Source organism: Opisthocomus hoazin, chromosome 10, assembly GCF_030867145.1.
Source record: "Opisthocomus hoazin isolate bOpiHoa1 chromosome 10, bOpiHoa1.hap1, whole genome shotgun sequence".
Classification (NCBI taxonomy): Eukaryota; Metazoa; Chordata; class Aves; order Opisthocomiformes; family Opisthocomidae; genus Opisthocomus; species Opisthocomus hoazin.
Window position 1 is genome coordinate 13,325,824 of NC_134423.1, and position 26,026 is coordinate 13,351,849.

The window sequence follows — 26,026 nt, forward strand, 5'->3', positions numbered from 1 at the left end:
ATAGATCAGTAATGAGAAACGGTGACGGGGTGGGAGAAACTCACCACGCACCAACCCATCTCTAGTCTGCCTACTCACATGCCTTCAAACACAAACCACTCCAAGTGAAAACAGTGTGTGAAACCCAGCAACCGATTTTTGACAGACAATCGGGGTTAGACAGACACCCAGGGTTAGATCTTTTTGGTAGATAAACCTTTGGGATTTATGCAGTCAGTCTCGGATCAGTTTGCTCCCAGGCATCTCAATCCATTTGTTTTTCCACTTTTTTTTGGCAGACCTTCAAACAGCTACCTTCCTGCCCGACACACTGTCAGCAGAAGGAGGACTACAGCTGAGAGCAGAGACAGCTAAAGAGCTTGAAAGTGCCAGCTTTGCACACAGACACTATAATTACCATTAGCTTTTCAATCATGTCCTCAATTCAGAGCTGGGACACCAATCAAATTTCTACTGGCATAGCACGGGACATGAGCAGATAGAAAAAGGGACATATTCTTACTCTACAGCTTTCTTGTAGACTTCAATGGCTTTATCCGTCTCCCCCTCCAATAGATGAATTTTCCCCAGCATCATGTAAGTCAGATCATGTTTGTTGAGCTCCAGGGCATTGTTCAGCTGGTCTCGTGCCTAAACACACGACCACAGAGCACAAAAAAAAAAAAAAAGTGATTACAGATACCCTCAGTCAAGCAACAACCCAAGAGCAATCCCCAGCAGCTAGCGAAAAGGAACCGTGAACACCCCCTGAGCTCAGAGAACCTGCCAGCAAAACCCAGCCCAGCTAACTGTTGAAACGAGTTCTGCATCAGGAGCCACGCGCCTTTAGGAACAGAAAAAGGCAACATCGGGTGCTTCAAGCCAAGACATGAGGCAATGACCTCCCAAGGAGGAGAGGAGCATGGGCCTGTTCCTCTATTTGAATGTGCTTGGTTTGAGGGAATCTCCAGATTTGGTAGGTTAACAGGTACATTACAGTTTAGTCTTCGCCAAAATGCTTATTCCAGCAATGAGCATGGATTGCTAAGTACACAAGAGGAGTGAATCAGCTCTTCCACCACACCGATTCTCTCCAGCAGGAGACACTCTGAAGCATGCCTTCCTCTTATTTCCTCAGGCCTAGCCAGCAGGACAGCAAAGTATGTTTGCTGTCTCTGAACACGTGATATATTAGAAAGAGAAATGCTGACACAGCAATGGAATTCTGCAATACAGGGTATTTGTTACCAGCAACTACAGCCATCCCCAAGGGCTTCATTATATTCTAGACGTCCTCATGGAAGTATGGCTGCCCAGGGTGACCCGTACATCTCAGACTTATGGAAAAGCTGAGAAGTCAGCAGTTTGGAAAGCACTGCTGCAGACAACAAATCCCAAGCATGAACTTATATTCCAGAGCTTCTTGCTTTGCAGTGATGCCTCCAACAGGGGACGCAGCAGGGGTTTGCTGCAAGGGCCACAGCACTCCACCAGAAAGAGCAGCCGGGAGCAGTTGGTCCAAACTGGGAACTACAGTTCTCCAAATGCTGTTTTTTCCCTTACTAAGTAAGCCCATGGGGTCAGAGACAGCTCAGTGCTCACCACGAGCACCTAGGGGAGGGTTAAGCGAAGAGCTGGATATGGCGTGCACAGACCTGGGATTTCAAGCTTCCAAGAACCTCTTTATTAGCTACAAAGCCAATACAGTTAGTGCTGCCCACACTATTTTGTGACTTTTGCTCCAGGCTTGGTGGAGCTTCAGACACAGTAGCAAATCCTTCCCATGGAGGAAAAAAGGTGCCTGCTGCACCTCCAGCAAACCAACCCCGCACCTCTTCTTGCTGAATCCTGCCAGACTCAAGGAGCAGCAAGTTTTCCTTCAGACACTCTCTGCACAAGGTGCAGCAGTTTAAGCTGTATGCTGGGGAAACGGTTTGGGTCTTTACCATCACGCTTTTCTTTCTTCAAGAAGATGGAACTGGCATGCTCTACAGATTGCTGTTCCTCACAAAACCAGCAGTGTTCATGGCTCTGGTTTTAAAAGGGTCAGAAACAGAAGCAGCTCTTGTTGGAGCACAGCTGATTTTCTGTCGAGTTTGAGGCAGCTCTTTGAGGTTTCTCAAACGTTCCCTTTAAAACCAGAAACACTCTCTCAAAAGCCCTAGTTCAGAAAAAGCCTCCTGTCCAGAAACAAGGCTAACCTCAGTTTCACTCTTATCCAACTGCATAGATTCACAGAACGGTTTGGGTTGAAAGGGACCTTCACTAACCTCACTAACTTGCAGCTGACTCAAAGTAACTCAACATGCAAATAAAAACAGCGACAGCTCACAAACTTTTGCTCCCAGAAACAAATGCTGAAGCGAAAAACTTCTTTGATGCCTATCACTGCAAATGATCCACTTCAGACCACCAAAGACAGTGAAATTTCTTGGAACTCTGCTTCCTATTTGTCACGCAGATAAGATAAGCATTACCTTGTTGAAGTGTTTCAGGTACATGTAGCACACACCTAGATTGTGGCTGATCTCCTGCATGAAAAAAGCCAGACCACAAACAAAACCATGTCAGCATCAGGTTTGAGATATACGCTACATAATCTGTCAGGGTCAAAAGTCATCACTGACCTGAATGAGAAAACCCCTGCGCTTCCCCACACACTTCGCAGATCAAGTAAACCTATAAATTCAAGTCGCTTCAGGAACCTACAGAGCTAAGTGTGATTGTACACAAAAGACTACAGGCACCAAGACACAAACACAGAAATGACAATGGTCTCTTGGGAGAAGAAGGAGCAAAGACTGGTTTCTTCACCGAGTTGTGATTCGGTTCCCAGGGAGATCTCTGAAGCTAGGTAAGTTGCCCTTCTGGTGGCTCTCCATCTAGCTGTACCATCATTAGGACATGCACAATGCTGCACCCAGCTGAACAAAATGTGAAGGTGTGTCTAATTTTCCAAAATAGAAGTCAAGCACCAGAAGGGCTGATATCCCTCCAGCATCTTCAACACATCTGCAACAGAGCAGGAGGATCACTTAGGAATCCTAAGCACTTTAGTGACACTGCAGGGACCAATCATGCCTCTAATTCATCACCAACAGTTGAACGGACAAGCTACTTGCCACCTTCCCCACCCTGGCACACCTTGGGGACCTGAAAAGCAAGGTCCACTAGCTCCTCGTTACTATTCTGGTGAGCATTTCACTGCTTCATTAATTTAGACAGCCTTGACCTTTAAGAGGAAACTCTCTTATTTCCCCATTAACCCTTTTAGAATGATATTTTCTTCCACACAGTCTTTCCAACTGTGGAGAACATTAACGAATCAGTAACTCCTGGTTACTGCAGCTTGCAGAATGAAACAGCGCAAGGGAAGAGCCCAGGCTGGCTCTGCTTCCAGTGCTGAGCCAGTTATGGGAAATAACATATCAAAATACCCACCGGAGTCTGCCTGCTGTGGTTGTCAATAGGGTTATAGGCATGCCAAGCACATACTGCAGGTAGCTTGGTCAGCTAAGGGAATGCAGACTTGAAAGAAGATCCTCAGTATAAAAGCTTTCTGAGTTGTCTGGCACAGGACAAGTTGAATAATACCAAATGTATCCTTGTATCAAGCCTGAATTTTAGATGCAGTGAGCACCAGAAGTACAGCTAAGGTCAGCGAGTGCCTGATATCTCAGGGAATGAGATCACATGTAGCAAGTCTGTCTTAGAAACAACACTTCCGCAGGCAAAACAGTCACCTGCAGCAGGCTGCCCACAACTAACTGCAAGCCACGTCCTCTCTCCTCTCACCCCCTGTCACATGTTTCCCTTTGCAATGCTCTTCCTTCACTTAATGTCTTCTTATATAGAAGAGCTGATATAATTATTGCTCCCGTAGCTATCAGACTTCATTTTGCCAAAGCAGGTAATGCTTGGTAGGTACCAAGTAACCCTCTCGGCTAGTTTGACAGCAATCTTTTTCAACGGTGTTTTGCATCACAAAAGGTTTCCCGATCACTCAAGCAAGTTTTAATGATAACTGAGGGTTTCCACAGAGGGAGCTACTTCCCATACTTTCCTTAATGTATGTATCTGGCTATGTTCATACTGAAACTCTGCACAGCTCAAATGTGTTGCTCGATCCTCTGCGCCCCAAGACAAGGTGTGGGATGTTGCGGGCAGAAATGATGCCTTGCTCCAGTGATTCAAACCAGACGCTGCAGAGGCTCACCCGGGCTCGTGAGCCTGTGCTAAAGGGCAATGCCTCTCAGCCCTGCAGCTCCTCCTCTGCTCAGACTGCAGGCAGCGCAAGCTCACCTCTGCTCAGAACAAGTTTGCAGCTGTCTTCATAAAACTGCAGAAACATCTGCATACTACAATAATCTGCAACTCACTGAAACACTTACCCAGTCCTTTTCATCGAGTTTAGCTGCTTCATTGTACACTTCAATGGCTGCCTTGTGTTTCCCCAAAAGAAACCTGCAAAAGCATTTAAATTTTTATTTCTTCTTGCTTTGAAACCCTGCTGTGCAACCACTATCACCTTTGCCAGTGAGAAATGACGCTATTTGCTAGTTCTCCAGAGACCTGTGTAAGTCTGAGCACTGCTCCCTTTCAGGGTCAAGGTCATCAATCCTGCAAGATGCTGAGGCACTCCCTGACGTTACTGTGGTCTGCCTTTGTCTCAACAGAAAAAGACAGGCAATCTAACCGAATGCTAAGAGAAAGGAAAGGGTCTGTAGGGCAAGTTTACACAGCTCATGTCAGCACCCTTAGCTCTGGAGCTAGAAATCAGCGTGTTACCTCTCTTGCTTAAAGCACAAAGGAAAAGAAAATACAATAGCAGCCAGGCAGATAACAAGAGATCCTGCTTTTCAGGGTAGGCCACGCTTCTGGAAGCCAACTCAAGTGTTGACAAGGAGGAAGCATGTTTGGAATTAAGCAGCCTGGGATTTTACTTGATGCCTGGGAGAAAAACAAAACATGGAAGGTCCTGGGTGACACATCAAAGAGAAACAATAAAACCCCACTCACAGCGATCGTGCCACCTGTTTGAGGTTGTCAGCGCTCCGAGGGTTCAGAATTGAACACGTCTGAAAAAGTTCAAGAGATTCTTGAATTTTCCCCTCCAAGCGAAATATCAAAGCTGTAAGACAACACATAGCAGGCAAATTAGCCCATTATCTGCAGGAAAAACATGCCTCTCTGACAGCAGGGAAAGCACGGGGAGTACAGATCTATTACACCAATGCTTATTTGGTCTTTCCCCCTCCTGCAGCAATCTCAGGCGGAAGCTGTATCCGAGGGCACAGACTGGCAACACATGCAACAGAATGGTGCATGCCTACAAAAATCTCAGAACAAAGGCAGCTCTAAACCCCGGCCAATGGCTCATTAAGATCCAGTCTGGATTTCTCCCCTCCCCAGCTTCTGCAGGCTGCAGTATGTCCTTGGCCAACAAATCTTGGCTGTCCCCCACCACAGCACTTTGAATTGCAACACCAAGTTTTGGGGCACATTTTTGAGGGGACAGAGGGCAGGACACGAAGAGGAAGACTGTCCTTAAAGCAAACAGTAAGACAACGGTCACCTGAGGCACACAGCTCTAACAGAAAACACGGATCTAGATTACAATCAAACACACAACCCAAGCACACAGTGACACACTGAAGGCCAAGAGCCCACGGTCCAAGGAGGAATCACTGACAAATGCACCGATACAGAGAAAACAGAAAATCTAAATTGTCCATTCATGTCAAAATACCAAACTTCAAAACTAGACCTAGCAAGTAGAAAAATGCCCAAATATTTTTCACATATTAATTTTATGAGTTTCTATCATCTGTTCCCCTTATTGTTCACTGTGCCACAAACCAGGAGTAACTTACTTTAGCAAAATTAAGACTTTTGGAGGCCTTTTGTGACATACCTTGAACATAGACTGCATATTCGCACAGCCCATGAGACTCCTGGAGCTGCTCTTTGATGACAGCCTGAAATGACAAAGTGCAGAGAGTACATACCAAGCGCGGTCTCCCTCACCGAAAAGCCCGTCAGCTGGTTCCCTATCACCCCATTACTAAACTGCAGCACAACAGCTTTCAGAAGAACATAAACTCTTCAAATATTTTAACAAAGGCAATCCCTGTGAAAGAAAATTGATGTCTGATTGACCAAACACCTTCCGCAACCTTGACTTGGAGAATTTTTTGTATGTGCTACATCTGTGCTTATGGCAGAATGCCCTAAAATAAATTGAATTTAAACATGTTGATGGACACAGTTCTACCTTATGTGATCATAAAGATGGTATCACACAGGACATGACAACTACGACATTCATTTAATCAGAATTTGTGCTTGGAAAAGTCAATGTTAGTACAGAATTTGTAGCTAGTTGAAGCAATATACTATATCAAAACGCTATAAAAGTGGTAAACTGTCAATATTTTAACAAAGCTAATGACAGAGATTCAGTTTCAGTTACAGAAGCCACAACTCCACACATAATAAAGGCACTGGACTGCGGCTGGCACAACTACAAGAGCGCACAGAAGAGTGCAAGCTCATCACCATGTGTGAAGAGCACTGTGCCAGGAATACCGTAGCCCTTTTAGTATCTCTCTGTTCATTCCTGTTACCAAAGATAATTAGATATTACCTGGGGGAAACGCCACAAGGAAAGCATCCTCTGCTGATAAGAGTATCTACTCCAGGCCCTTTGTGATGAAATAAATTGAACTGGAGCAACTGCAGTTGAGTCACTGAAAGCCAAACGACCAAATGACAAGTACATGGGAAAAGGAAGGGGAAAAAAAAAGCCTGACGAAAACGTAAATTCTGGCTGGCTGCACTCACGCAGCCGACAGAGCGGGGTTCCGGAGGCAGCCTGGCTATATTCCATAGTCCCACATGACCCAAAAGTATTAAACTGATCAAAAAGCATGACCTGTGGGAGGATGAGCACTGTGGCTACGAATCAAGTACATAATTTCTCTTCACTGCTCTGAGACTCCTCCTTTGCTCAGAAGCAGAAGAGACAAAGGGCAGAAAGAAACATTTCTGGGCTAGCAATAACCTGGTGCTCATCTGGCACTCCTGTCCAGTGTATGAGCAGCACCAGCACCCCCTGCCTCCGAGAGAAATACAAATGAAGGACCTGAAAACAGGGAGAAAAAGTGAACCTCGAATACAGCACATAGAAGGACAGTCGGGTGAAGGCTAGGAGGGTTGTTACAGAATCACAGAATGTTGGGTGTTGGAAGGGACCTCTGTGGGTCACCCGGTCCAACCCCCTGCCGAAGCAGGGTCACCCAGAGCAGGCTGCACAGGACCGCGTCCAGGCAGGTCTCAAATATCTCCAGAGAAGGAGACTCCACAACCTCCCTGGGCAGCCTGGGCCAGGGCTCTGTCACCCTCAGAGTGAAGAAGTTCTTCCTCATGTTCAGTTGGAACTTCCTCTGCTTCAGTTTGTGCCCATTGCCCCTTGTCCTGTCACTGGGCACCACTGAAAACAGTCTGGCCCCGTCCTGCTGACACCCACCCTGCAGATATTTATAGGCATTCATAAGGTTACTGGTAACTCTCACTCGTAAAAAAAAAACTAAAGAGAGGAAGGAAAAGGAAGAAGTCCAGGCTGCTCTTCCCCTCAGATCTGTATCTGCTAATATATCTCTATCTTACTCTTTACAAAGTACGTTATTATAGGACATTGACCTCAGACATAAACAAGCACCTCCTGAATATGGACACTCTACATTTCTCCACCTACACAAACTGTGTTTCTCAGAGCAAGAGAGGGCAACAAAGAGCTATTTTTTAGAGAGATCTGATTAATTCTATAAGCCCTAAAAATCCCATAGCAAAAGGCCCTGAGCTGAGAAATATGATCTGTAATCCCAGCTTTCCCTCCCAAGTTTATTTAACCTGCCGACAGAATCTAGACACGCTGGCAGGAGACCAATCAGCATGAGCGATTTTAATTGATTAAAAGCATCTGGTAATTTTAACAATTCCTTGCTCACACATAACAGAAGCGGAAGATTTCTGTTGTGAAAAACAGTTAGGGGGCAGGGCTGGAATTGATGCTGCAAGCTGAAAACACAGTGTATTAGCTTTGCATGCAAAGAGCCAGAGCTGAGTAACGATCACTGCGTAGCAGGGCCTGTCCCTCCACTCCCCCCACTCCTCTGCCCTGCGATCGCAGGGGATGTGGCAGCCGCAGGCTCGGGAATGTTTGCCTTGCAGGGTGCTGGGTAGGGGGAAGGCGGAGCAAACCGCCAGCATTATTAATCTCTCGCTGGAACAAGCAGCACAATTTGTCAAAAGCTTGGCAACACCAAAATAGACACAGGATTGGCACTGTAAGGGTTAAAATCAATTTAATGCCTTCATTTTGGGGAGCTAATGTTGGTAAGCAATTTTTCTTGGCCTTTTATACCATTGAAATCTGTGGAAGCTTTTAAAATCATGTTAGAGAGGAGGCATCTCGAAGCACTGAGTGGGAAAGACAGTCTAGCAAGATTCAGACCCAAACTAATAGCATTATACAGGTCAGTTGTTTCTTAGTTGAGTCTCAAAAGAAAATTAACAGATTTTAACGAGTGCCCAAACTCTACTGAAATAAATGAGTACAGCAATTTAAGCCACTGGGGATGGTGTCAATACGTTTTTCATTTTTGAAGGTATTAGCCCCAGACAGCATGTTTGGGACTGTCTGTGCTTATCACACATAAGGACAAGCACTCGGGGCACCCTCATTAGATCCGTAAACCCACGTACCATCCGCGGAGCGAGACGGAGACGACCAGAGGGCAGCTCAGCCCACCCAAGGTCAGAATCGCCTTTCAGACCTGCCTATCACTCCTCTGTGACTGAAGCACCATCCTGGCACGCTGCGATTCCCATCTTCCTTGGGATGAATCCAGGCCTCTGAGCACACACCCACCCCATCTGGGCAAAAGGATGAAGGAGTGTTTAACCTGCTACAGTCTGCTGCCAAACCCTGTCAACCTCACTGCAAAAACCCTGCGCTGCGAGCCCTGAGGAAAGGCTTTGCTGCCTTTTACTTTGACAGCTACTGCAAAGCTGGCCTGCCAAGCAAAAGAGTATAGCTGTCTTTTGTCGATTTTTTCCCCCATATTTTGCTTGCTTCCATGACTGATGAAGACGTGGAGAAGTCAGTGTTGCCATTATATCATCCAGTTGGTTATTTTCTCTGTTTTCCTGAGCTGTATATCTTTTCTGCGCTCTGATTCAACATCCATCACAGAAACAGTAAGTGCACACAATCAGAGACCAAAAAAATGCAGTCAGATCAACAGAAAAGGGAAACAATTTTCTATTTAGATTGCCAGTCCAACTTGTGTTTATATCTATTTAAACCAAGATCTGAGAGGAAATCGCTCTGCTGATAACACAACCCTCTGGCTCCATTAATTAAAAGCGAAATGAATTTCCCCCGCCCTGCCACTTTCCGAAGCACCCCCAGGAGTTCTCCAGCAGAGAGAGACAAGTCCTGACCAACCCTGGTGTTTCAGAAGGAAAAAAGTCCTTCCAGATCTTCTTCGCGCACCACAGAAACAGAAAGGCAACTCTCACTCCCCTCCTCCTGCCCCCTGGCACATCATCTTCAACAGCTGGTGTTCGTTTTATCAGGAAAGTGCAGTGTTTAATAGATCTGCCATTTCCTTACCCCACTTACCGCTGTAATCCCAAATCAAACAACTGCCTCTGAGATACCCACCAAACCCAGGAGAAATGAAAGGATGCAATGTATCATGTGTAAAATGAAAGAATTTTGTCCAAGGGTAATCAAGATTTTTTTTTTTCAGACTTGGTAGCAATGTTTTACTCAGTTGAAGTGTTTTTCAGAGCATCTCTACAGTACCATCCAGAGACCTGCACTATGGAACTGTGCTGTCATCAGCTTGGAAGACCCTATTCATCACTTAGAACAAGAGAAGTTTCCAATTCTTTCCATTTTTCCACTCCAAAAGACATACTGAGCTCACACAGCACTCCAGAGAACTGCACAAATGAATCCTGAAGGTAACCAACGATTTCAGAACATTAAAGTTACTTACTTGTATTTTGTGCAGGTCCTCTTATTTCAAAAGAAGTCAGGAAAGAGAGTGGTATGAAAACTGGTATGAGAACTGTCATTTTGTAATATTAGTAAAACGCTTCCTAACGCGAAGTCTCAACAGCAGCTCTTACCTTACACTCGTCGTAGTCTCTGCGAACATACAGCAGGTAGATCAACCAGTTTTTCCTCTCCAGGATTGGTAACTCAGGTGCTGTAAACACAAAATATTCACAGAATACAGGACATCAGACTGACCAGCAGAGAAACTGGGCACAGCACAGAGATATTCTGAACCACCCAAACTGCAAGCACAACTAAGTCAAGAACTGCAACTGCACTGGGCAGTGCAATTAATGATTCGACTTGAAGCCTGGAGTGTGGACACACCACCAGGGTCCAGTTTCATTTTACTTCTCAAACCAACGGATAAAATGCATTGTTCAAGACAGATACTAAATAAGACCTCTCAGTAGAAAACCCCCATCTCAGAAGACTTGAGGCATCGGCTCCTTCTGGTGCAGTCACTGGAGCAAACAGTTCCAAGCATCAACTACGCACACATTTTAACTCAACATTAGTGCTGGTCTGACAAAATTAGTTCTTCCAACCATGCAAGCAGCGGCTTGGGGGCAACAAGTTGGATTCACATTTTAGAACCAGTGCAGAAGAATCAAAAGGCTTTAAAATAAATTTCTGGGCATGAATGAGAAGGGAACGGGCGATGCACACAAAAGAAGATTTTTGGAGATGTTGCCGGTCTGAAGGTGTGAATAATTTAAAGAGGTCAAACTTAGTTCTTTGCAACTGTGAAGGGACTATGAAACATCACAGGTCTGAGATACTGTGAAGCTGCTGGCAGAAAAACATATTTGATGCAGTGGAGGGGAAAGACTTGTGCTCCGGCATTTCAATCCTAAGGAGCTTGCAGCAGTAATTATGGCAAATCACGAATGGATGTTGCTTAGCGATATTCATGTTGGGTTTAAAAGTTGAACACACTGCTGTGCATTTCATTAAGGCTTGAAATGTATTGCTTGTTACTCATTCTACAGTTCAGATGCGGGTAGCTGAGAGGTAACCATGGCAACTGGCAAAAAAGCTGTATGTCAATATTGTGACAGAAGTGCAGAAGGAAAGCAAGGCGAGGACTGTGGCAGAAACCAGGGCAGCGACGAGGGCGATACCGCACCAGGCCACCTTCTCCCAGCCCCACAGAGCCCAGCACGGACCCACACCATGGAGGGAGACGCAGGCTCAGCTTCCAGCAACCCAGAGCAGCAGGTATTGTTTGAAGCGGTCCACAGTCCCCTCTGCCAGCCAGTGGCACGGGTCATGATCAGATGTAAGAAAGGAGAAACTCTGCAGCTGGAAGGACTGAATCACGTCGGGAGACGTTATCGGTGCAAAGCTTTATTATCTTTTAGAACCACTGAGCTTTAATCATGCGAGGACTGCACCTACGGCTAGTAGCAAACACAACTCTCAAGTGCACCAGGCTCTCCCCCACAATTCAAACCAAGTCTAGTATCACTGAGAGCACTTAAAAACAACTGGAATTTCTTCAGCTGCTGAAGTTGGAAAAAAATTTGTAAACCCATTCTGGTTTTGATGGGGTTTTCTTTTTTCTTAAATGCCAGAATATCCCGCCAGATTTATACTAGCACTGAGATATAAGTGTGCACACCAGCAATTTAAGGTCATATACCTTACAAAGAAGGTTCAGCTACCCTAAAAACAAACAGAAAAATTCTAGTCCAAACAAAGAGTAATCCAAACAAGCTAAGCTTACAGAAATGCACAGGTCAGCGATCCAAATGTTCTCAAATTCTCCTCCGCTGTGTAATATCTGGATCTTTGTAAGTAAGGCATTTCAATATGTGTGTTCCAAGATCAGATTAACTGATTTCTGATTACTCTGTGTTTTCCATTCGTCCTCCTTACAGTGAAACCATGAAGGGAAGAGTGAAGAGGGTGCCTAAACACCTACAAATTGATTGAAAAAACACTATTTCATAAACAATCTGCAGGGCTGCTGTTCTGAAGTCCACTGAGCGGTTACCTAACTCATTAACAGATCTGTAACTACTTCTCTGTGTAAGCCATTACGGGCGCCAGGGTTTGACAGAACTTTCTTTTCCGAGAAACACACACTTGGGCACGCTAGAAACGCACTGCAGAAAGCAGCCGGACCTGCGCGCTCTGCCTGGGTGCCACTGTCCGACACAAAACACTGAACCAGACATCTGTCTTGGGCACTTCATAGTTTCTTTTGTCAGCATGGATTTAAAAGTAGACATTGCAAACTCTATTTAACCATAAATATTTTTATTACAGTCAAATCTAAAGTATACTTTGCCATTTTGTACCTAATACGGCTTAAAATTGCAAAATCCTGCATCATTACATACAATGAAAACTGTCTTAAATAGGGATTAATCAGAAGACCCTGCAGACATACTCCACCTGGTCTCCAACCATCTGTAGTGCACGCCTTACTGGGAGGTAAAAAAAAAAAAAATAGAGAGCATCATTAAATTTTCAAATATGCAGAAAAGCTACCTGGCTGGGGCATGCTGCTGGCTGAGATGGGAAAGACTGAATTACCTTAGATCCTGCACGAATCACAGAATCACAGAATGTTAGAGGTTGGAAGGGACCTCTTGTGGGTCATCCAGTCCAATCCCCCTGCCGAAGCAGGGTCACCTACAGCAGGCTATGTGTCGGACTAAGCTAACAGAACAGTACTTCAGCAAGCGGTTGGAAGAGCAGTTGTTTAATTCCGGAAGGAAAGAGCTTTTTCACACTTTTAAGACTGGAGGGACATTATACTCTACTCCCACACTACAGAAACGCCTGCAGAGAACAGGGTTGGGAAGGGAGAAATGCTGAATGTCAGAGTGAGCGCTGAGCAGAGTATCAAGCTGCAAAAGGAAAGATTAAAACAGACACTGCCTGCCTTCTGGGTCCAAGGCTGCAAAAAACCCAAAGGAGTTACCTAAAAGCCCTGGGCTGGAGAGAAAAGAGAGGAATCAAAACACATCGTGAGACACAGAAGCAAACAGCGTTCACATCTGCAGAGATAAAAGAGTTTTGCCTCCCCCAGCAATACGCTGAGATGAGGATAACTATGTGGAATTGGGAAAACACATGGAGTTTTTATGCTCCTAAAAGTCATTTGGAAACAGCAACAAACCTGACTGAGGGGACATTACTCTTCTTTCTTTCTTTTCTTTTTCCCTAAGACAAGCAAACTGAAAAAAAGGCAAACAATTCTGAAAATGTCTAGATTAATTCATAGATGTGATCTCACATCTGAATACAAAACAAACACAAAGTTTCACAGAAGCAAGATGATGCACTCCCCGAGTCTATTCCAGCAAGAAAACGTGAACAGTGTGACTCCTTCTCTGAAGAAACCCAACATCAACACCGTAAACCAAATCTGTTGTGGATCCCACAGAGGACAGAGAAGAGAGGAAGGACATAAAAATTGTGAGAAAATTAATATATGTGACACAGGAACATGCCTGATCCCCCCAAAAAGGGCTGTGGGAAGCAAAGGATTACTACCGGGCTCTATACTCTCTTCAGACGCAGAAGTAATGCAAATTATTTATACACATCTCCAGAGCCACAACCATCTTCATCTGCATTTCTGCTTTTCTGCGAAAGCAGTGAGGTACCTACTTCTGGTGCACGTATCTCCCTCAGGTTTGCTCCCCCAGCCTGCTGATAAGGGCTGTCCCAGTGCAAAGGGTGACCGCATTTTTTTTCTGAAGAAAAGGGAAATACAAATCCCCAGCGACTGGGGACACTAACTCCAGAGAAAGGGAACAAATAACTCCAGAGACAGAGAATAAAACATTCTGTGCCTTCTGAAAGGACCCGATTCAATCATCACTGGTCCTAATAGCCACGTATTTTTTCCAAATTTAATAACCACCCACAGAATACCTAAAAAAGCCCACACAGATGATTGTGTGTCACTCAGCTCTTGCTGCATTGGCCTGAACAGCAACGTACGGCTGGATGCAGCCACAGGGGCTGCGATGAGGGGCACAAGAACAGAAAGAAGCACCGGCAGCACACCTCAGCCTTTTCAAGTACACGGATGATCAGGAACAGTGGAGGCTCCATATGGCGTACAGTGGTTTGCAATCTCACACTAATTGGAGCCGGGAACACACACTGCCACAACCAGTCGCTCAGACGGTTTCTGCACAGGGAAAGGCTGCCGAATTTGGCCTCTCCAGGAGGAGCTGAGCACATTCATCAAGTTCCTCAGGCTGTCTACATCGCAGTTTTATACCTTTTTCAATATATGGAGTTTCAGAAGTTTCCCATATGTAATTGCTGCGGATCATATGAAGACACGCTTTTCCCTGTCACCTTTCGCAGAGCCCTCGCAAATAATCCAGGCACTGCAGGGACTACAGGTTAGAAAATAATAGTTTATACCATTCCAGCAGTGAAAAAAAAAGCCATTATTTTCTATAAATCAATCTGCTCAAGAGCCAGTCCAAGCAAACACAATTATCCAAAACGTTGGTATCTACAGTGAAAAGAGTTTATAGCTTGCATAATTATCTTTTGGCCTCTCTTTCCTGGGATTACAAAAGTCTAGTCTCATTAAGCAACTGTGACAGGGAGCCAGGCACCAAATATATGATTAAATACCTCAGTCAAGAGACGCCGGTTTCTTTGAAGTGTGTTTTGATTGAATTCAAAAGGGAATCCATCTGATCCCCCACTTTCTCGGTGGCCAGTGATTGACTGCACAACCCACTTCCAGCAATGTGATTTTTCTTTCTGACAATGATCCTTTAAGGAAGCCACTGGAGTGGAAAACCGGACAGAATTGGAGTAAAATCATCAGGTTTGTATCTGTGCTGCGCTATCATCACTCTTCGCTTTATTCATCCTCTTACAGATTTTCTCAAAAGACTGAAAAAAAAAAATCAGTTATTCCCTTTTGTGTAAACCTCCCTAGGAAATTATTTTGTGCTTGCATCTTCATATTGGGTAATTTTAGCTTAGACATGAACTATCAAATAGTGGGTTTTAGATTTAATAACCGGGTTTTGAAATTGCTTTAAAGAGAGAAGAGGGAAAAAAAAAGCCCCAGAAGGCTCCTATCAGATTTCACGGGGGAAACGATCGCTAAAGCACCAGCTATCCTCTTCAAGAAACTGCCAGGTGCAAAGAGACCACTTCTGCCATGGGCACAGCCCAAGTGAAGTGCCTTTCAACAAATCCGCACAACTGCAGCCAACAGGCAGCTTTCCACCTTATTTTCTCCAGCGTGCAAACTGCCAGCTGCCTGGAGCACCCTAGCACCCCTCCTGTGAAAAGCACAGGTCAGCCACAGCCCTCTGAGGGGGAGAAGGAGCTCAAGAACACATTTTAGTCTCATCAGACTCAAAAAAACAGGTCAGAGCCCAACTCTTCTGCCACCCCATACTGGAAAGAGTCTGAGCCCCAGTTCAATCCCAGTCCCTCCAGCTTTGCAACCCAACCTGCAGCCAAGTGAGCAAGAGCAGCATGAAGAGCTTGGAGGAGAAGCAAAGAAACAAAAGACTCAAGAAGACTCAAAGAACAACCTGTTATCAGACCAAAATTCTCAATAACTTAAACCACACATAGCACAAGGAGATGACAGAAAATCTTCAGAAAAGTAATTAAACAGAAGTATTTTTAATTTTTTTTATTCTGCAGTAGCCTCACGAGCCATGGTCTGGATCCATTGGGGTAGGTACCACGTGCATGGGTAAGATTATCCAAAAGGCCTAATTTGGATCCTGACTCAACTGTCCCTTTCCAAATTCTAATTAAAAATTGCATGTTATAAAACAGCATTCAAGCACAAAGGTGTTTTCAAAATTAATAAACACAGAGGCAATGACTCTAGTCTCTACTGTAACATTTTGCTACTAAGAGAGCTGCACCAAAGAAGATTTGGTAAAGTGCATCTTGCTCTGAAGAAATCAAAGCCATGAGGGAGCGCGGTTATCGTCTCCCATCGTCGGGCAAGGCTCACTCCAACGCACAGAAGCAGGAGTGATCTTCTCAATTTGAGATTCATTTCCCATCCGGTCATCGGCTTAACAGCAAACTCCCAACGGCACAAAGACAATTCACTTGTCACTGCAGGAGACCGTCCAAATCTGAGAGGCAACACAGGGAAGTCCATCAGTACCAACATCCACCCCATCCCTCAACTCCCAGCTCAGCCTCCCAGAGGCGTTTGCTGACGTTATCGCCAGGAAGGTTTGCTGCTGGGCATAGCTGTGGTTACAGCCCAACATGAAGCTTGGTGCTCTCACAATCGGGTTAAATAAACATTGATAGCAAGGGAAAGGCGAGGATGAAACCAGCTGTGCACATCTCCTTTTTGCCTTGAGCTTCACAAGCTGCCAGCACCAGGAATTATGCTACCATTTGTAAAACCGGTGACAGAGAGCTAATGAGTATCTTCTAAACAAAAATAATACTAAAATAATAAGGCACAAACTCAAATAGATACTATAAAACAACCACTGCCAGAGAATCATATTTTCCAAAATACGTTATGAATAACAGATGAGAAAACATTTTTAAGCTCTAATATCAAGGGGTTTAGATTTAAAAAGAACCGACTGCCTTGGTATCAGAGGAGCATCCTACAAATCCCCAGCTAGGCTGGTGCACAGACACATTTAACAAGAAATCCTCTTCCTTACTCAGACACTCCAAGTCTTTTATTGAGACTGTAGCAATATAAACACATTCTAACTTTGAAAGAAAACTAGTACTGGAACCTCGGTCTTCCTATGCCTGGATCCACCCTTGGATTTTGAAAATGGAGACATAAGGTATTCAAAACTCAGCAATGATGAAGAGTAACTCAGTCACCACCCAGAGGAGGCTGTTTATGCTGTATTTCACTGATCGTGTGTGAGTATGCACATACATATGTGAGAATACAGGTGTCTGTGTACACAAATACCTGTCAAATGGATATAAACAACAGAAAAACGGAGAGCGCCCTTTGCTGTCACCATTCTCTCTTTTTAATCCCCTTCCCTCTGTTTTCCCTTTTGCAAATTGCTGCTGGAACACCTTTAAATCAAACAATAAACCCGTATGGTTCCTCGTTATTTAAAGTCAGCTGGGGTTAATGAAACTCATCATATACCATTCTGGTGCTGGCAAGAACACCATAATTCATAGCTGTGATCTTACTATCGTGTATTAATAGCTTCACAATATGCAGAGAAAACTGGAAGGAGGCTGGAAAACAGCAGCAGATTTAAACAAAAAACCAACATTTCTGACTCTACATCTCCCCCTGCAGGAAAATTAGCCAACGCTATATAAAGAGCTGAAAATTGTATCTTAAAGCTGATTTATATACTAGGGCAAACAAAAAAAAGGGCATTTTCTGTTGTTAGTTTACACTGCATAAATCTTACAGAGCTCCTAGCTGCTACACTGATTATTCAATATAAATGCCTTCTAGTATGTGCTGCTCAAGTTTAACGTTAAGGTAAAGCAGGAAGATCTATGAATAAATACACACTTGTGACCACTCCGGACTTCCCAACGCCACAGCAAGGTTCCCAGTGGTAGAACCAGTCTGGTTACTGGAAATCTCTGTTAGCAGGATGAGGCTGGCAAGATACCACTCAGCAGTCCTGACTCCGTTCGATGAGAGAGGAGGGAATTACATACATTAGCACATTAGCCTGGTCATTACGACACAAAAAATTTGATTCAAGCCTAATATTGCTTAATTCAAGCCTAAAATTTGATTCAAGCAAATAACATTGGGGTGAAACTTAGGACAAATGCATAATTTAAAAAGTGTAATCTTCTTTATTTGCTTAAAAAAAACAAAAGTGAAAGTCTTTTTCCTCTGCACGAGCCAATTTTGACCACCAGCGCTGACTGCTGAGCAGAAACACATGCCCTGAACAGAAGAAAAACAAGGATCTGAAAGAGCTTTTGCTATTTCTGCTTTTAAACGCAAGCGAATCTATAAAAAACCAGGCTGATTTGCACAACAGTTCTCAAATCCCTGAGGATGCAGACTCTGTGCTTGGAGATGTTCAAGGATCCAGACCCCTGGCATAGCACCCCAACTGTTACCTTCTACATTTAAACCACTTTTTTTCCACCGTGATGCCTTGTGCTCCTGTAGGCAAGGAGACCGAGCTCCCTCCAGCTATTTGCAAACGTGACTCCTAAATAAAGGAGACAAGAGTACACCATCGCAGAGGGCTCCCGAATAAAATGGCTTATAAATAGCACAGGAGGTCTGAGTGACGAACTGGTGACAACTCGCTGTCCCCTCCCACAGCAAAGCAGGGGCGGAAGATATTTCCCCCGCAAACGAAGCAACACTGGCTGCAGGCATTCCCAAAATAACCTACATAACCAGCTTCTCATTAATCCAGTATCAGGAGCGCGGTAGTTTTGGGATTTCCACTCTAATCCTTCCTTTGGCTTAAATTCCTACACTTAGTCTTTTTCTGTCTATGGCATGAGGTATTTTACACAGAAATTGAAGCTAAAATCATTATAAGGCATTTGTAAGAAGAAGCTTTTCTCTTAAAAAGCAAAATAAAACTACAACAGCAAGAGGACCACAACACAGCCCTGTCAGCCTTTGAAATTTCTCACTCAACAGGGAGTAATACCTAGAACCCGTCCTCATTCCATCCACTGCCAGAGTATTATATTAGAGCATATCCTGTTAGAAGAATACATATATATATATATATTTGGATCTGTAATATAGAAGTTGGTCTTGCAACTGGTTCAATATTTCCTACTCCAAGGCCCTATTTTTTCAACACACAAAATTCTGCAGACTTGTTGCCTCATGCTGAAGTTTCCCAGGTCAGATGCCTGCCCCGGGATGAATGTTTGCCAGCGCAGCCTTCGCTCTTCCCTACAGCACAAACATCTTAACAATACAGTCTTTAATTACACGAGCACATCCACAATTACAGGAACACACCAGTATTTTCACCAGGTGCCCCGCCTCCTCCTAACAGTGATGAATATAAAAATGAATCAAGGTCAGACAGTGAACAAAATTGTTGAGAAGTATGAATAAAACTGTCACTAAATCACAGGACTTCAGCTTAACAGATCTGCGGCAAAAGGGACAGCCCCTAGCAGGAGTGAATGAACGGTCTCTTCGTTAAGACACTATAAACCTGCTCATGAGACAAGAAACCTCACTCCAATTTCTGTTTCAGAGCTGGAAAAATCACCTGACCATGCTTCCCGAAGGCAGCCAGTACATGCTCATCCATCCTTTTCAGCTGTACACCTTGCAAGACACAAGAGCCGGTATCTCCCAGCCGGCGCTCGCTGCAGCAAGCAGGATGGGCAGCAGCCCTGCTCTGGACAGGGAAGTGTTGCAGCACATGCTCAGCAACTCTGAAAAAGCAAGACCTCAAGCACTGGGGAACCCAAAATGTCTTCTTGACAAGCAACTATTGTCTCTTCAGAGACTTCAACGCCTAATGCACAGTTTGAGTATGACACAGAGGAACCTTGTGACATCAGGGACGTTATCTACGGGATTTGGTCACTGAAGATAAACACGAGGACTGGCTTTACACTAATAACGGAGATATCTTTTATTCAAAAAGCGCTCAGTGAGCTGTTCCTTTTTCAGTGAGTCCCATCATTCTTGTGCAACGGGTGATGTTGGAGAGCTGGGCTAAAGCCAACATGTAATTATGTCACTAAAGACTCAAAGGCTCGAATTCAGGTTGCACAGACAACTTTAATGCTGACATTCTTGAGTGGGACGCATCTCCCTTAAGTGTCTGAAAATTAAGACATCTAAGCTCCTTGCCTTGAGCTGTCTTTACGGTAGAGGAGAGGAATACGCATCCTCGGGGAGCGATCCATTGCATCCGAAGACAGGTGGCTGGGAGAGGTCAGAGGAACGTTGTGAGATGGGCTTTCCACACACTAAATACGGAGCACAGGTGATTTGCTCAGACTTCCTCTACGTCAGAGATATCTCAATTCAAAAAGACAAATCCCACCCTTCCTAAATTTGTTACTTCCTATTTTTATAAAATTATTTTTAAACTCACAGCAATAGATGCATGTTATCTGTAAGCAGCATGCCAACAGACAAATGTGAAGCTGACTTCTTTAAAATACAAAAGAAACTTGCCTGGCACCAAGGACTTTCACAGGAACTTCAGAAAAACAAATTTACCAATTTATATGAGATCCTGAAGTAGTATGCTGCAATCGTACAAGTTAGATCCTCTAAAGCCGGCTTTCAAACTTCACCCTCCTCCTGATCCTAATCCAGTGTAATATATTTCTTAATTATCAAATTATCAAAAGAGACTCAGGTTATACTCACTTTCTACAAGAGGTGGCACTTTTACAGCACTTCTCATTGCCTAATTAAGCCCGCAACAGGCGTAAGAAGCAAAGACACATTTTCCTCTTTACAGAGGAGAAATGAAGTAGGTTGACAATGACCAAAAGACGTAAAGCTAGAATGGAAACAATGAATCTTCTGATGTAAAAATTTTCCAGTGGTACTGGTCTTGACAGAGCAACACGCCCACTCTGCTGCCTGCAAAGACTCCCCTGCTCCCATTGCCGCAGATATTAACGTACACACACAAGAGGGCAGAGCTGCGCTAGACCATTCCAGCTTCACTATTCCCAATTCTTTGTGGTGCAGGGATTACCGGGCTGTCATGTTGGGGAGAAGAGGATGAAGTGAACTATATTATACAATATAATTACCCAAAAATGATAATTAATTTTTGTAATCTCACTATTCAACACTAACAGCTGTATTAGATCCTGAACAAAATACACACAGCACTACTACCCATTTATCTCAGAGATGAAAATATCAGATTCTCTTATCTAAAACAATGATGTAATTACCAACTAATCTAAGTTATTTAGAAACCGTTTTCCTCCCACAAGGTTGTAGGTTCAAATGGGCTAAAAGATCTGGCTCGCACATGGCCAAATGAAAATAAATTTGTACATACAGATACTGGAACTGCATTTGCTCCCCCACAACCACGACACTTCCACTACCGTCTATTCTTTTTGACACACTTAAAATTAATTTAACTCAAGGGTTTTTTTTTTATCTGGATTTCTCAGGCAGCTTCGCTGTTACAAGTTCAAAGGCAGCTTTGAAGCTGGCTCAAAGAATTGATTTATATTGATTTAAGGAAATATATCAGGAATTCAGAAATTATCAGCTCTGAAAGTGCACAAAATCGACTCCTCAGGGTACTAAAAAGTTCTTGCTCTTCAGAGTGGAGAGCCGTTAAAATACTTGCAGGATCCCTTAAAATACCCGCAGGAGCAGGAGGGAGCATCATCGGTTCATCTGCGTGAGCAGGAGCCGCCCGCCCAGAGAGAGAGCAAGATGCATTTTCGCACAACAGATCATCAGAAGCCACTTATCTACTGCTGCATAATCTGAAAGTTATTTATTATCTAACAGTCCCATTTTGAGATTGCTTATCGTCATGAGCACTTTCTAACCAGAGTCAACGCCAGATAAAGTGAGCTTTACTCCCCATCAACTCTAGCACAAGCAATTCTTTTTTATTAGAACCCACTGATTACACCCTTGGCTTCAAGCAGGAGAAGCCACGTGAAAAGCAGGGCACTACCAGTATTTCAGCTAAATACTGACACGGGATTTAGCTGGACAAGAATAACACAGACCGCTTGAGAATATTTCAAAATTCAATTAAACAAAAGAAACTCCCCTGATAAGACGCAAAATATCGTGTCGTTGTCATCTGTCTAAAACCCAGGTTTCTGTGTGGTGAAAGTGTGGTAACTCTGAGCCACAAAGAACACCCTCGTTACCGCAGGTTTAAGAACAGGATACAACCACAGCTTTAACACACATATTTACATTACACACTTCCCTATTCCTATTACCTCATTCATCTGCAATAGCCAAATCTAATCAAACTTTGCTATTACTTACAAACAGACACAGAGCACTTGGGTGTTTATTGCTGATAAAACTACCGCATCAGCTGTTCTAATCTCGGGTCAGTAACTTTGTCTCTGCAATGGAGAATGTAATAAAAGCAGAGAGAACTTCATTTCCTCCCTTTCAACGACCCACAATGGCCTTACAAGACATTTTTGCTAGTTATGCTCATAATTATACAAGACAGAATTGGAACTCACCTAAAAAAAAAAAAAAAAGATGAAGTCTCACAAGCCTTGAAACATCCAGACACCTGATTTATTTTACAGAAGTGCTCTGATGGGAAGCGTTGAGCATGTTAAAATGCCCAACATGCAGACCTGACCACAGGGTACGCTAAAATTTCTCCCGATAAAATGTCTCCCACACATATTGCTGCACCTTTCAGCACTACCTTTAGCAGCACTCAAAAGGCCGAGTAGTACCATCCATTTATACGACATTTTTCATTTAATGTCTCCAAACGTTTTGTTAATTGAAAGCCTGCAGCATCCAAATACTGTCACTGAATATTAGACCAATCTTGTGGTTGATAAACGGAAAGAAACAAAAGTCGGAGCGCTTTGCCAAGGGTCACGGCTAATCCAAGGCAGAATTCCTTCCTTCAAACCCTACAAAAAACACACCTGCAAAGCATCAAAAAAATATCTCAGTGCCCAGGACTGAGGAGAACACTTAATCCCTGCTAATCCTTTTACAACTCACAAGGGGAAGATTTTCAGTTCCAAAATTATCTACCTGACCCTTCTGTGGGTAAACATAGAGGTGGCTGGTAACAATTCAGAATTCTCCTTCTTCACAGTCTAATGGATTTCTAGTCCAAGTTCTTCCCAGTGACTCAAGTGAAATCTATTTTATTTTGCTTCAGTGTATTTATTATAGTAGATAGACTTTTAGGATTCTACACTGTTATTAAAAAGCCATCAGTGTACCTCAGAAAATTTGAGGTCTAATATTTGTGTAGAAATCCAAATGCATTTAAAACTGCTCCATTAATCTCTCAGCTGTTATTAGATGAGCAAGAGCCCAGAACTTCCTTTCCAAATATTTTTTCCCACGATAAAGGGAAATAAATCCAAGATATGTTCCATAAAAATCAACAATACAAGCTGGTAAAAGCGCTTCTCCACTACAGTACTGTCAGTTACTACAAAATGACTCAATTGGCCTGTGTGGCAAAAGGGAACAGGAAAGATAGGAGGCAGCCTGTTCCCATTCAAAACCAGTAAAGCATTTCGGAAAATGTCTGATTAATTTAAAATGCAGCAGGGAGATTAAAACCCCATCTCAGCAGGTTGATATTAACTCTACATTGCTTCAAAGAACAGAGCTCCCTTTATTCTACCATCAATTGCACGGGGACAAAATATCAACACGGGGAGACTTACGGATCTTGATGTAGCAACAAAGGGAACTGATTTTCAGAGCAGCTCTCCCCACGGCGGGTAAAGGACAAAACAATGAATGGTTTTAGCTGCTAACATGTCAGTCGCTGAATAACGGTTGTCACCAAGTGCAGCTCCAAGACACTCCGAGGGGTTTGCCATCCGTTGGTCCCTTTAATTTAGATTGCCAGATTTACAGATTTCTAACCTGACTGCTGTGTACAACGCCCTTCCCCACCACCACAATCTGCTCCAGACCCTTTACACACTTGCTGAATGCTCATCGTCTTCCCTTCGGGCTGACCTGCCTGCGCGACAGACTCTCTTCAATCCCAACCTTTGGGCTTTCGCAACCTAAAAGCCACATGATGGATCAGCCCTGACAGCAGCTAACTCAAGAGCAAATTCTGCCTCTTAACTCAAAGTTATTCTTGCTTAAGCGCCATAAAACCAGCTTGCTAAACACTGGTTCTAGGTTTCCATTTTTCCTCATCTCACAAACAGGATCAAAGGAGCATCCACGCGAGGAAAGCATCGCAAGAGCGAGGGGAAGCCGCGTGACTCTCGGGCTGTACGGTTCACCAGTATTCAACATCTCCTCATCTGCAGCGCGGGTCAGACTGAGAACGTGATCTTCTGGTGTTCCTTCCGGCTAGGCAATAAAACTCACACTCGTATTTTGTCCTTCAAATCAGATTTTGCAAATTTGAGATCACATTCTCAGAAATGCACCTTTCATACCTTACTCCTGCCCAGTACAAACACAGGACAGCTCTCATAATCTGAATCCAGACAGCGTGACGATTGAAGTTAAGACTCCAGCGATGACTTGCTCATATTCTGCTACATTTGTGTACAACAGCTTATTCAGTTATCACAATACATGCTCTGTTCGGGCACAAATTTTATCCACACCAAACTGTTCACAGGAGACCACATTATACCATATTGTCTCTCTGTTTCACAGCCCTGCTTGCACTAATGTTGGTTTCAGTATCTCTCTTGCGTCCTACTTGAAAAAACAATGCCAACATAAAAAGGCAAATTGCTCCAACAAAAGTTACCACTTCCATTTTTAAAAATGTGAGGTTAAAATAAGTTTAGCAGCACTCTTCAAACAGAACTGATGCAGATTTGCCTGGCTTCTTAAAGTTCACCATAATTCTCTTTAGCTAAACTAAAACCGGATGAGAGAACTCACTAAGATATTCTAGAAAAATCCCAGTTAAACACAAAAAAAAAGTCACAGGAAAAAGATGCTACTCCTTCCCGCCAAACTCCACAAAAGCATACACAACATCACCTCCCTCTTTTATGTGCCCCCATCATCACACCCACGCACAAACGACACTGTTATATCACTCTCTACTACAAATCTTTTTGCTGCCCTCATTTCCTAGAGATTAACGATCAGGCAGCTCAAATCAGCTTTTGCCCACTGCACTAAAGGCAACACAGTCAAATGTTAAAACGCAAAGCACAAAGGTTTCCAAGGCATTCCACTTCAGAACTACCTGAGGCATGCCAGGCACTGAAGATGCCTCAGTTTACCTTAAGAGACACAAAACAGAATTACAAAAGTCACAGGCTAGATTTTTTTTTCTTCACCATCGTTAATTTTGAGGCAAGGGTTGTATGGGTATAAAACAGAGATCCAGAGCCACAAATTTTATGTACTACCTTCTCCCCTCTGGCACGCGGATGCACGAACACCAACACCAAAAGAAGGACGTGACATGGAACGTGGGCTGGTGATGGAGACAGACCCACTCTTGTGCACGGCCTTTGCCCAGCCTTGGGCTTGCAATCTGAAAACCTGAAGGAGCGTTGGTGGCCCTTTTTGAAGAAGCCTCCAGCTCTGTTTCAGGGCTGTTCATGCAAAATGCTGCTGAGTAGGAGCGAAAACTCCTCCTCGGCAGCCATGAACAAGCAGCCCTTTATCAAACAGCAGGCGGGATTGGAGAAGCAGTCCCATTAAGAAAGTTGCAACTGCCACAGTTCCTACTCCAAAACAATCACTACTAAACCGTGCACGCTCAAAAGCAGGAAGGCACGTGACGAACAGTTTAACCAGCCAGCTGACAGAGGCACGACAGCTTGCACCCAGCACACCTCCACGGCTTGTTTGTGAGGTTGATGGGCCCATCTTTCGTTTTCAGCTACTCTGTTCACTCATTCATGAATTATGCAGAGTGGGTTTAACAGACCGCAGCCCGCCAGTGATAGTCCATCTCGTCGCAAACAACACTAAGGAGTCAATCAGCACCTTGCAGAAGCCACGCTAACTGGTTCAAAGTAACAGCAACCCTTGCTCTAAGGGAGTTGGCAAAGCAAATCTGGGTTTTGTTTTCACCTGCATACACGTCTGAAGCAGTAGCAATCTTCTCCTCTTAGCTCTGGGCAACACACAAAAGAGGCTTGGACTTGTGCAAGCCAACAGCTGTAGGTCTGCTGAAACACCAAGCACTGTCTCCAAGATAGCAATATTCTGCTCAAGGGCTGGAATTCTGCTGCCAGGAATCAGGACTACGTGCTGTAAGCCTGACCTCCCCAAAAGAAAAGCAAAGTGGATTTTCCAGCTTC

General features: G+C 44.0%; 1 protein-coding gene across 2 annotated transcripts in view; it reads right to left on the bottom strand.

The window, feature by feature from the left end:
* BBS4 (Bardet-Biedl syndrome 4) overlaps positions 1-26,026 on the bottom strand; it is a 44,585-nt gene that overhangs the window by 13,926 nt on the left and 4,633 nt on the right. Inside the window, exons 3-8 of one of the 2 annotated variants that reach the window (XM_075432233.1) lie at positions 10,183-10,262; positions 5,894-5,957; positions 4,999-5,110; positions 4,371-4,443; positions 2,457-2,510; positions 503-630 (exon numbers count right to left, since the gene is read on the bottom strand). In XM_075432233.1, coding sequence (XP_075288348.1) covers positions 503-630; positions 2,457-2,510; positions 4,371-4,443; positions 4,999-5,110; positions 5,894-5,957; positions 10,183-10,262 — 511 coding nt within the window. The remainder of the gene's footprint in view (positions 1-502; positions 631-2,456; positions 2,511-4,370; positions 4,444-4,998; positions 5,111-5,893; positions 5,958-10,182; positions 10,263-26,026) is intronic. The other variant, XM_075432234.1, reaches the window with a different exon arrangement.